General features: G+C 40.1%; 1 protein-coding gene across 1 annotated transcript in view; it reads right to left on the bottom strand.

Annotated features, from left to right (window-relative positions):
- SPAG17 (sperm associated antigen 17) overlaps positions 1 to 13,531 on the bottom strand; it is a 268,877-nt gene that overhangs the window by 242,584 nt on the left and 12,762 nt on the right. The window contains exon 2 of the mRNA XM_028488958.2: positions 188 to 328. Coding sequence (XP_028344759.1) covers positions 188 to 328 — 141 coding nt within the window. The remainder of the gene's footprint in view (positions 1 to 187; positions 329 to 13,531) is intronic.

Below are 13,531 nucleotides of genomic sequence, written 5' to 3'. Positions count from 1 at the left end.
CAACAAAAAAATAATCCTTCCAGATTAGATGATTCAAATTCATTCTAGCTAAGTGTTTGTGCAAAGTAATGCATCAAAACTTGCCAAACAGCCCGAGAGTATGATAGTTTTATTTATTTCATTATTTTATTCTATTATTTTAAGAAGAAAGTCTCCAAGGGGCTTAGGGGTGGGAAGAGACAGGTACCTGCTGGAGAATGTCTTGCCAGGAAACCATACTGAAGAGTCTGCGCTGAGGAACTTGGACAGCGAGGGTGAGGGCTCGAATGAGAAGTTCATCCTCAACTCGGTTTCCAACGACAAAAGCGATGGAGCTCTTCCAGTCATTCTGTGACAAAATCAGAAGGAATGAGATTCTAAGTACTCCTGGCTAGGTAATTTTGTATCAAAGGCTTCCATTGAAGAGCAGGATAATTGTCCTATAAACCTTACCTTTATAAAGACAGAGTTGACCTTAGAGTGTATGTGGGTTTCTGATTCAAGCAGCCGCAAGGCGGCAGTATTGTGACAAATTTCATGCAACTTGCCCAAAAAGCAATTTTCTTGAGAAACGAGGTCTTTTATTTTAAGGAAGACAATTAAAAAAAAAAAAAAAAAAAAGACACACTTTCATTAGAATGCTGTGCAAGAATAATTTGGTGTTGGAAAGTAATAGGTCCATTCATATGTTACAAATGTACATGAAGATACAATCTCCAAGGTAGAAATCTTTGTTTTGTTTCCTGATACATCTTAAGACTCTAAATACTGCTAGGAACACAGTAGAGGCTTGATAAATATTTGTTGATTGTTGGGTGATATTGAATGAGTTGCAAAATGGGCTTTTTTATAGGAGGTAAAATTCAATCCCAGAGTTTTTGTAAAGGACAGAACTAGAACACATCTTTTCCTCCTAATGTAACACAAAATTCTCATTGCTAATTCACATATGGGTTCTTTCCACTGTCAAGAAATAGACTGCAGGACTTCCCTGGTGGCACAGTGGTTGAGAATCCTCCTGCAAATGCAGGGGACATGGGTTCGAGCCCTGGTCCGGGAAGATCCCACATGCCGCAGAGCACCTAAGCCTGTGTGCCACAACTACTGAGCCTTTGCTCTAGAGTCCGCAAGCCACAGCTACTGAGCCCGTGTGCCACAACTACTGAAGCCCGTGCGCTTAGAGCCCACGCTCCACAACAAGAGAAGCCACCACAATGAGAAGCCTGTGCACCGCAACAAGGCTGCGTGCAGCAATGAAGACCCAACACAGCCAAAAATAAATGAATAAATTTATTTAAAAAAAAAAAGAAATAGACTGCAATATTAAACTTGGACATGAAATTCTTTGTCGAATAGTGTAAAGAAATAAGTTACTAAAAAACAATATTCTTATTCAGTAATCCCTTTCTCTCCATTATAATTTCTGTTGGGAAGAGGCAATTCCCTGGAGGAGATTAAGAATGGAATTTACCGACTTTCCCATTGTGTGGTGCTGAGGAAGGCCAAACTCATGCAAATCAGGTCTAGTGCTTTTGAACACTCACCACCTTATGGGAAGATGGACCAAGCAAACATGATACAGACAACAGGAAAGAGAGATAATAATAAGGGAAGGCACTCTGGCCCTGTGACCTCTTTAGACTTTAGTTTCTCCATTTATAAAATAAAGGGGTTGGACAGGGCAGTATGTAACCTTCCCTCTAGTTCCACTCCAGAGATCTGATACAAATAGAGTAAAGCTCCCCTTTGGTCAATTCCAAAACAATGTCTAAGAAGATTTGGAAAGACTTTACACAAATTTAATGAAATGCATAATTTTACATGGTTCTCTCTGGTTTCTGTCCAATTCATAGTCAGGGTAATGACAGAACTAGAGTATAGATGGGAGGAAAGACCTTAGTACAAATTCTTCCCTACCATCAAAGGTAAGGAGGAATTTGTCCTTAAACTTAAGAATTTGTTCTTAAACTTCTCTTACTTCTCTCCATGGAAACTCACTAACCCTAACTACCTAACAAAACCCACACAATTTTCAATGCTATCACCAAAACAGAAAACACATATAAAAGCATAAAAATGTCTATTTAATCTATAAAGTATGTATTTGTGTTTGTACCCGTGTACACGCATGCATGTAGGTGTGGCTCTGTGTTTCCCTCTGTTACACTGAGTTTAAACTCTTTTTTTGTTTGTTTACTAATTCACCATAGGAAGACTGAGCATCTGTTTTTCAAATAGCCTGATTCTGAAAAGCAAGTATGATATTTGTAACACAGTCTTCTGAAAAAAAATTCCATGATCACAAAATGACCTTTCCCCACACTGGATGCCTTTCTTTTCTCTTGACTGCTCCCTCAGTCAAAACTGTAATTACAATCATCATTAAAGAACAAAAATCTTTCATTCCATAATAAAGTAGACGTGGTTCCTGAACAGGCAATACCTTGAAGTTCCTGTCAGTTACAGTTTTCAGCACTGAAGATTTTAACGACCACCTCTACCCCCTTATCCCACTCCCTCTTGCAAATTTCCTTGCCAATATTCAAAACCTAATAGTGACAAGCAATGGCTGCCTCTCAGCTTTTTGGGGGACAATTCAGAAAAAGGGCATCGTAATCCACCATCTACCCATTAGTATCTGGTATCCAAGATGGGTGTTGACTATTTCAGTCCAGAAAAAAAGGGGTGGGGGGGAAGGAGGAGGTAGGAACTAACAATTATTGAAATCTGCCATGTGCCAGGCATATGTTATCTCATTGAATCCCTAAGTAATCCATTTAAATAGGGGCACTAATACTTTATAGATGGAAAAACAGAGAGGTCCAATGAAGTTAAACACCTTGTTCAAGGTCATTTTAGCAGAACTTCATGGAGACCACATACATGACTCACAATTTGTTGATCTTTTCAGAATAGTTTTGAGAGCAAGCCTTTAGGGTCAGAATGCCTTTCCATAATCCTTAAATTGCACCTAATGGCTACTTTGGCCACAGTAAACCTAATAGAAGAAGATTTAGATCACATGTTAAAGTGTATAGAACCTTCAAAACCAGATGAATGTATTAAAACGTTAAAACGTCTAAGATTACTTTTTATCAATAGTCGTGTTACAAAGGCTAAAAGAGTTTGAGGGAATTTCCCAAGGTTGTCTCTCTCTTCAAGCCCGTGGCTCTTGCTACTTTGCACTCTAGGAGTGTATCTTAACATAAGATCAGTTCCTCTGATTCTTGGCACTGTACTGAAACTTATGGGCTCCCTGAGATCACCCTGAGACAGTCTGCCTGCATTAGAGCAGGTCCAGATTTGTTCATGTTCAGAGCTCTCTACAAGGCCCATTGGGAGCTGGGCCATGTCTCCCCATCGGAAGGGGTCTCAAGAGTCCAGCCCACTTTCCCATCTGTACTCTCTAACCCGCCAAACTCCTGCTCCAAAAGTTAGATCTATTTGGCAAAATAGAACCCATGGAGGACTCTGTTGGAGCCATGGATTAGTGTTTAATCACATTGCCAGAACCCAGGGAAGCATGAAATGGACTGATCAGACAGTAATAACGCAAAGATTGCTTGCAGGGAAGGATGCGCTCACTGGCATGTTGCACTAGGGGGCAGCGAGATGCCAGGAAATGCACAATATTCTCATAACGGAGAGCAAAGTCACTTCTCTGCGTCTAACTAGGGAGACTCGTTAAGTAAATGACACTCTGCAAATATAACTTTTGAGCCTTTTCTTAGTATTTCAGGATAAGGGTAGATTCCAAATCTCTCCTAACTGGCAGCAGTTTTAGAAATAGGAAATTATTTTGGAAAACATTCAACCCAATTTAAATTTGGCAAAATAATATTAAAATACACCCTTCCACCCATATCCCACCCCAACATGCAGCTAAACACAGCCCTTAAATTTCAGTTCACAGGGCAGCAAGAAAAATAAGTACAGAGAAAACAAATGTTGACCAGAGGGGAGAAATGAAAGCATATGGCACAGAACCTGATTCATCACACTTGTGAGTCCTGCAGGGCTCCTACCTGTGTGTGAATTTGTTTAAGACAGTTCAAGAAGCTTGGGTGTAATTAGTAGCATAAGCCTAGAGAAAGAAAACATTAATCATTTCAGGAAAACTACATACTAGATGTATCAGTGAAGGAAGAGGGTTTTAGTCTGGCACACCTCAAACACCTTAGGAAATAAAATCAGCTTTCCATTGCCTGGAGACATCAACTGTACATGGTTATTCCTGAGTCTTGCCCTCTAGCAGTTATTGATAAAATCATTCAAAGGATGGAATGAAGTCGTGTATGGACAAAATCTATTACCTTTTATTTACTTTATCAGCCTCACCTAATTTGAAGCCTGGCAGGAGGGCGTCCTAACCTAAACACTTACACCCTAGACTTCTGTGGCAAGAAAGTACTCATGTAAATGCAGAGAATCTGGCTGACTTACGCGAGCCCACTGTCCCAGAGACACAGGGTAGATCCATAACTATTTTTCTTTCATATACTGCAAATTCTCCAAATTTTACTTAGGCGTTCCTATATTCTAATAGAATTACCAAAACCCTCTCAAAAATAAGTGAAACATTGCACTGGGAACTTTATTCAATATCCTGTGATTAAACCATAATTGAAAAGAATATGAAAAAGAATGTATATATATGTATAACTGAGTCACTTTGCTGTACAGCAGAAATTATAATAACACAACATGGTAAATCAAAAATACTTCAGTAAAATAAATTGACAAAAAAGCAAGTGAAAAGTAGCTTTTGGATGATGAGAGTGAGACTGCTTCCTTCTATTAGCACAAATAATCAGCTGATACAAGGGAAGACAAGGGCAGACACGTATGTCTGCTCTCTTCTGCTGCCTTTGCTAGCGTGTCAGGGTGTCTGTTGCCCTGGATGATCAGAGGTGAGATTCCCACAGTCATCTACCCTGAACTGATCAGAGCCTATAGAGCTCTATGAAGCAAAAGCCCCTATAAAAGCCCCAAATAAAATCAATGCAACATTGAAAAAGTCAGGTTCTGTCAAGAGTTATTTAATACCGTGCAGATATGCAAAGCTGTACTTTGTCAATACTCTGCTGAAAGGATAACCTTTTTGTTAAGTAGATTTACTGCCAAATGGACAGGGATTTGTGAATGTCTTTCTCATACCGGGTTTTTCCTTCAAAAGGAGTCTTGGATCTCCATCAGCAAAGGAGTGTTAGTATGGGCTGTTGGCCAGCAGAAGAAATATTTTTATTACATTGAACTGGCTGCTCTAATCGTTATTTGTTAAAAAGGGATTCTAACTGTAAAATGAGTCGGAACTATGTTTAAAAAATGGGTACACATTACGTAACAAACAAGAAAAATATAAAGGACCAGGATATGCAGTTTGACTGTCTTTACTAAATAAGTTCTCATTATAGACTCTCCTTTAATTATAGGTTCCTCACAATTTATTATAAAGACTATTCTTTGACATATCATCATTATGCTGTTAGAAGTGCTCCTTATTTAGGAATTAGTTCACATGACTGTCACATTTTCTCAACGAGATTGTAAGCTCTTTCGGTTGGAAAAATTGTTTTATGTGTTTTGCAGCTCATAGTGTCCAATAGTGAATGGAAAACAGAGCAAGGCTCTCTATGTTAATATCTGTTGTTCAACAGAGAAGATGCTTAGAAGGACAATTTTGACCCTGGGAATCATAAAGCACTAGAATGTCAGGAAACTGAGCAGGGCATACATAGCCTTGAAGTCCTTCGGGAGGATAACAGACTGTATCTGATCTATGTCAGGGTCATTAACAAGGGTGTGAGGAGTTAGACCCTGCTAAGCCATTCCTCTGCTAAAACATGTTTCCTGGGAGTGACTCAGACTAGCAACCAGACTGGCAGCCAGGGGAACGAGGCAGCTCTTCCTGACAGTAGGGAAAAGCCAAGGACTCACATACACACGTGTTGATTATAAAACCATTCCTCCCATCTCTTTCCTTCTTCCTCCTTTCTCCCATCTGACATCAAGAGAGGATGTCCTGCTTCCTTTTCCCTTCCACCTACTGCCTACGGGCTGCAAATTCTATGATTCCTTTCTCTTTCAAGACCCCTTTGATATTCTTAGAGCTTGAGCCTAAGGTAAAAGGTATCAGGGTAGGGTGGGGAGAGAAGGAGCCACATAGAAAATGAGCCCTCTAGGTCCAGAATCTGGACCTGAGCCTTGCCCCCTGCAGCAGCACTACCACTGGGACCGTCTAACCTAATCTTCTGACCTCGCCCAAGAGTGTGCTGGATCTGATTGCCCACAGCTCTTCCTGACTCTGTTCAGTGGGGCTGTGTTGGTAACCTGAAACTTGCTGTGGTGGGAGCATTTAAACTAAGGCAATGGCAAATGCTACCAATAAGAGCTTTCCTCCTGGAGAGCAGGTGATTAAACATTTACCAGCACATTGAGGGCTCCCATCCCAGGAAGGCCTTTTGGTCTAAGGCTGACTTAGAGACGAATTTGATTTAAAAGGCCAAGGCTGTCTCTGAGAAAATACTGAGGGCAAAGCAGATTCTCTCCATCTATTGCCCCTCCCAACCCCAATACACATTGTGCAGCAGTGTGCTATGTGAATTTATAATTAAGTGTCTGCTGATGCCAGCCTTAAGCACTATCCTTCAAAATGGGCTCTATAAAAACAGGTGACAAGGTAAGGACAGAGAGGCCACTGTGGGAAGAGCAGGGCCAACCTACTCCAAGGTTCTCCTTTCCTCTTGGCCATCTCAGGGGTCTACTTCCACACGCAGGATCTGAGCACTGGGGTCATTGCCATGGGAGGGCCCCAGCACCCCTTGCCCATAGGTGACAAGGCTCCCTCATATTTTGGTGGCCCCTTGGAGAAGCACAGGTCATTGTGGCATAGTAATTAAGAGCCTGGACTCAGGAGACAGAATGCCTGTTTTTGAATCTCAGCAAACCAGCTGTGTGTCCTTTGGCAACTTACTTAACTTCTCTGTGCCTCATGTATAAATTAGGGTAACTACAGTACCTACCTCTTGGGATTGTTGTGAAGATTGAATGAGACAATCTATAGAGAATCTTTTTGAGCACAGCACTTAGCAACAATCATAGCCATCATGATGGATATTATTTGGGGGGCTTCTCCTTGCGTTAGTCATTAGAACAAACATGGTTGTTCCATACATGCTGTTTCAAGTGTGGAAAGCTTAGGGGTGAATGAAGAAAAAAAAAATCAAACAGAGTATCAACAGCTGCCTCATGAGTGACAGTCAACTTATAAAATCATTTTCTCTTCGATAACAATAAACTTGTTAACTAATATATTTTTAAAATATTTTAGGTCTTTGGAAGAGAGACCAAAAATCATGAACACAGGATATTTAAAATTCTACAGGTATAGAATTCTCAGAGCTGTGGGAGAGGATGTGAGAGGAGGCAGGAAGGAACTTTAAATCCTTTTGCACCTGGTGCAGGTTTGTCAGCGATGTCAACCCATCATCAACTGTGAAAAGACATCGATTATAGTTAAATAAGAAGTACAGAGGCTGACTAAGGAGATGATGAGTTCTGAGGTAGCCACACAGAGGACCAGCTACCAGGCTGATTTTCATTAGAGATGGGGACCTGCTTACTTGGTTTTAAACAAATAAGAACTTGGCTTTTAAATATATCAGGTAGGGCTAGTTCTTAAAAACAAAAGCAAAGTGACTGAAGTTATTCTTGATAGAGAACCTTAGTGCATCCCTCTCTCCAGATAAGATGGGCTCCCTGACCTGCTGCTATATCCTGGCTTTCCTGGGCCCTTACAGGTGAATTTCTAGAATTTACCATCCCCATCTCCTGGGTAGAATAAAATTTATCCACATCACCACTTATTCAACTCAGGGCCTTAATAGTTGATTTTGGTAACTGGATGAATAAATCTACCTCAAGGCTTTAGTGAAATTTAGTATTTTAAAAAATACTTTAAAAAGTATCTTTTTCTTTCCAAACTATCTTCATTTTCAAAAAGGAATCCCAGTGACTCCTGGACTAACTCAAAAGGATGCCCTGCTAAGGAGAGTATTTTAGGCAGTGGGCTGGGCCAGTGTAAAAGGCTCCCCTAGAATCATACCACCTGGATAACTTCCTACTTTGCCCATGTGCCTGGCATATAGTAGCTTTCAATAAATGTTTCTGGAACCTAGCAGCCAAAACCACACACTAAAGAGAATTTTTACACATGCTTAGTATGAGAATGCCAACTAAGTATGCGGCATTTTATCGGCTACACTCAGCACTTTGGAAGGAACCATGTCTCTGAATCACTGAGCATTTGAATGAAAGGAAGAGCATATCCTCTGGACGTTCAGACAACACTGTAATGTCTTATATTCACTGATGAGAACTCAGAAGCCTAGAAGCATCTTTACTGTGTATGCACATACTACCTGTCTGGTGTTCCTTGTCTTCATGAATATCAAACGTGATCACTAATTAAAATTACTGAAGGTCAGGTGTAAAGATGCAGAGCTCTGAAGTGGTATCGAATTCTGCCTCTGTAGTTTCTCTGCTAAATGACCTTGGATCTATCCTTGTGACTCAGTTTTCTCATTTATAAAAATGGGGCTTATAATAGAAACTTTCAAAGGTTGTGGGAAGTCTCTAATGATAAAATATATATATTGAAGCATTTTGTAAATTGTAAAGCTACATGCAAAGGTAAAATATTAATGCATGCAAAGAAAAGATTACTATTCTCCTTAGAAAATTCTGCAAAAAATGGGTTAAAACAGGTGATTATTTCTGTAATTTTGAATTTGGATATGTCCTGAGGATCTTCTTTGGACAGTTTAGCCTCTGAGCTTAGGCTGTTTGATTGTTTGCCTTTTGTTTTTCAGGGTTCTTGGCTCATCCCAGCAATCTAGTACATGAGTCTAATTCGGTTTTGCTCCATGCATCAGAGAGTTTTAAGACAGCTATTAAAACACCACATGGAAAAGCTTTGCAGGGAATTCTACTCCACAGAGAAGCCACAGAAACCACTACACACCTTAACTATCTCCCCACCCCCAGAGTTGGCTAAAATTACAGCTCCATTATGTTAGTACAATCCAGCCAATTTTATTGCTTGGAGCAAAATCTGAGGTCCAAAATGAACTTCAGAACATAAAAAGTAAGGCAAACCTCAAAAGGAAACAAGCTTCTTTGGGTTTTCAAACAAATATTACATATCAGAGGCATTCTTCTAACGGAGGAGACCAAGCAAAGCCAAGAGGAGTCCTGCTAATTGCTCCACGAATGTAAAGTTGGAATCAGGGACTCACCCCAAAGAAAGGAGATCTCTTTTCATCATCAGATATTAAAGGCTACAACCTTTCATCAACTCCCTCCTCAGACATGAGACCCCTTTGTGCCTTCCTCGAGTCCCTTCAGTGTTGAATTACTATCTTCCAAGTAAAAAATTAAGATATATTTTCAAGACTCAATATGAGCTCATTAGTTATCCTAATTTAGCCCTTTCCTTTTTTTTTCCCCCACCTTCCTTTGTCTAATTAAATGTCATTTTTTCCCTAAGCATTGTGACATAGTCCATGAACTTGTATGGCTTTGGTACTACACTACACAAAGGAAACAAAATAACCAACCAATGCTCTTTCTAATGAGCCATCCATGCCCCATAGCTGCTGCTTGGTTTGTTACATCTCACTTGTCATTTGTTCACTACAAAGCCACCGATACAGTTTAATTTCTACATTCATCTTGAGTGAGTGTGGAACACCCAAGTATACTTCTATTACAAGGATATAAGACTGTCCTGATTACAAGCACTCTATCCTATTTGCCCCCAAATCCAATAAAATGTCTAAGAAATGCCAATATTTTGGTAACCAAATTTCATTCCCCAACAGTCTCTAATACCTGGAAGCAGAACAAAAATTCTTTGTCTGACCACCTGCTCTGATTTTTAGGTCTAAAGCTATGGTCTTCAAATTATGATGTGGGAAAGAAGGGACATCCAAGGATGATCCCAGGCAGTATCAGATCTTCTCGATACCTGAGTTTGTGTCACGTTAGTAGGGAACGATGAGACTATCCAAACACTCCCTGAGGGTGTCAGAAAAACTATGAGAGTGTACCTTGAGCAAGAAGTGTGGTAGAGAATCTGTGCTCTGCCTCAATTCAACAAAAAAAAGAGGCGGAGTTCAACTCAACCAGCATTTATTAAATTACTCTGGTTAAATGTCTGAGATGTAACAAACTGTAAAGGATACCCAAAAATGACTAAGATAGGAGTTTGAAAGTGGGCAAACAGTGCTTATACATGAAAGTAAGTTCCTTCAAAGGTCTTTTCCTTGTGCAAGCTACTTGGCCACCCAGTTGCTTTGACTGGCCTGTCAAAGGAGTTAGGGTGCATTGCTCCCCAGAGCTCGTTCTGTGCAGCAATCCTGACTTTTCCAGCTGCCCAGGACCCAAGAGTTGTTCCAGGGATGCAAGAGGTGATGGAGATCTGCCTCTGAGTGAGGAAATTGGGGCAAAACCTCCAAATCATCAAGTGAAGGGTTAAATGTATTGATCAGTACCAATCAATCCTAGTGGGAGGGCAGATTGGAGCGTGGGTGGGTATCTGAGGCAGCTCCTGAGATCTTTTTCCTAGACTGCTTGTAATTTCCTTCAGATCTCCACTCAACTGTCCCTGTTGTAGGGAAGGGTTTCTAGGAGGTGGACAAGAAGGTGAGGTGAAGGAGAGCCAGGAGGGGAGGTGTCACTGAAGCCAGCAGAACAGTGGAGTATGTCGTCAAAGGCAATTAGAAGGTTACCACTGACCTTAGCAAAAGCAGTTGTACTTGAGTGAAACTGCTTCCTGCTCATTCCTTCACTCCTGCAATCCTATACGCCCTCATAATTCACATATCTCCTTTATAATATGAACCTCACATGGTTTAAGGACCACATGACAATATATTCTAAGTTAATGATTATGATAAATTTCAAGACCTAGACCTGGTTATGGTTATTAATTTTCCCTAACTACATAGGTACATGGAGTCTATTTATTGGTTACATCAGGGCAGTAATTCATTATAATTATTCCTTTCCTACTGATTCCCTAATATAGTCCTTACAATAGCTCTTTCAATGTTATAAATGAAAAGACCACTGGATTTAGTATCAGAAAACCTGATCTTTAGTCCTGATTCCAACCACGTGGTCTTGGAAAAACACTCATGTACTCAGAACCTGGACCTTAACAAAATAATGCTTACAGTAGGGAGTCATTCATTCATTCAATAAATATTTACTGAGGAGTTACTACGTGTCAAACATTGAAATGGGCATTAGGAATAGAATGCATAGGCATAAGGCATAATCACTACCCTTAAATAGCATCAGCCTGGGGAAGAAAAATCCACAAATAACGGAGAAAAGAGATTATAGTTAAAAGTATTTCATAAGAAAGTACTGTATAAAGTATCCATTTCTTTTATTACATTGTTTATCCTAATTTATTCGCTAATACCTTTTGCTATGTGGGTACCTATGCTACACTAGAAATGAAGGATGCAAAGATTAATAAGACAAGGGAAATTAAAGGAAATGAACTAAATCTGTATTTCTCAGCATGGTTAGACTTCAAAACATAATGATGAATTTTAAAAAAAGATAAATTGCAGAACTGGTAAGTACAATATGGAACCATTGGTATAAATTTAAAAAATCATAAACAATATTACATAATATTCATGGATATAGATAAATAGATACATAGATAGGCTCAGAGGATAGCATTCATGACAGTGTGTGCTCCTAGGAAGGGAGAGAAAGGAATGGAACAGGGGCTGGGGGTAAGGACAAAGTGTTCTTCCATTTTTTTCCCAGTGTTTATTTAAAAAAAAAAGAAAGAAACTAGCAATTGTCATGATGGTACATATGTCCTTGTTATATTACCCTTTGTGCTTTCCTGCATTAAAAAAGAAGGAAGTCTCTGCTCTCAAAAGACCCACATTCTAGTAAGGGAGGCAGATATGTGCACAGTCAGAACATAAAATGATACGGGTTTTACTGTAGACCGCATCTCTCCCTGCGTCTTATGTCCCTGCCTCATGGGCAGATGCTGCTTGAAGAAAGAGTGGAAGGAATTCTTTGCCTATGTCTCTTGCTTGTCAACCTTCTACCTACACAGTGGCCACACCTCCACCTCCTCAGAAGAGCAAGGGCCTCTTGCTTAGGTTTCTTCCCCTTTTCACATTTTCATCTCAGTACGTCCCTCACCAGTCTGAAGAACTTGCTCCTTTTTCTCGGGCTGAGGGAAAGATTCTGATCCTTTCTCTGTTGTACTAGAGAAAATGACCTACTTTCCTTTGACCTGCTTTTCCAGATTGTTCCGTCAATCCTATCTCTCCTCCTCCAGTTTTCAATCCCTTCCTCCCCTCTCCTCTCTATCCCATCTCACAAATGCATAGCTATCTTCACCTAATCCCGGTCTCCCCGCTAACCATTTTCCATACAATCTTTTCTTCATAGTCAAACTCCCCAGACATGGGACCTAAGCACTTGAGGCCCTGGATCCTGATAAGCCACAGTATTGCTTCCACCTCCCTCCTTCACCTCCACCACCATTCACTCTATTGAAACTGCATCCTTTAAGATCACTAATTGTGTCCTCATCGCCAAATATGGTTGCCTTGCCCTGTTCTCCCTAGATCTCCATAGGTGGGGACTTCAAATGCCATTTCGGGCCCTTCTCCCTGGACTGATTTCCATGACACAACACTGTTCTCATTCTGTCTTTATTCCTTTGGCTGTTTCTTCTCTGATCATCAGGCTCTTTCCTTTCTTTCTACCTCATAAGTGAGGACCTTTAGATATTCCATAGAATTCTGTGCTCAACCTTCTGTTCTTCTCCTGGCACATTCTCTCTATTGGATATTCTAGGTCCTCCCACAGCATCCACTCCACTTCTCTACTGACAATCCCTAAGTCGATGTCTCCAACTATGGACCGTGAGTTATAGTCCATGGACTTCCTGATGAATTTCTACTTTGATGTTCTACCATCATCTCAAACTCAGAGTCTGAAAACTGAGTTCTTTACCTCTCTGTATACCCTAAAAACAAAACAAACAAAATCCTATCACAAACAATAAAAATCATCCAAGTTCATTTAACTGAATTTGTCAGTTTCTGAGACTTTCCATTTTTCCCAGTCATCATACTTCAAATCCTCCCTCATTCTCCTTTTGTATATGCAATCACAGTTACTTTCTTTCTAGAATTTCTTGGATCTGTCACTTCCTTTTTATTCTCATGGTGATTCGGCTAGTTCAACCTATAACTACCTCAAACCTAGACCACTGAAAATACCTTCTACAGGGTCTATTCAAGCCTCCAGCTTCTTCCATCTCTAACCTATTAATTTTTCTAAGACATCAATTTAATCATTTCATGCTTCCCTCACAGAAAGTATTTTAACTGTCTAACTCTTAGATTCTAATGGGATAAGTCCAAACTCTATCTTACTAGAATTCAAAATCCTTTACATTCTCTTCCCCACATATTTTAAACACTGCATCTCCCATTAT

This window comes from Physeter macrocephalus, chromosome 4 (assembly GCF_002837175.3).
Source record: "Physeter macrocephalus isolate SW-GA chromosome 4, ASM283717v5, whole genome shotgun sequence".
NCBI lineage: Eukaryota > Metazoa > Chordata > Mammalia > Artiodactyla > Physeteridae > Physeter > Physeter macrocephalus.
This window is presented reverse-complemented; position numbering and strand designations above follow the sequence as displayed.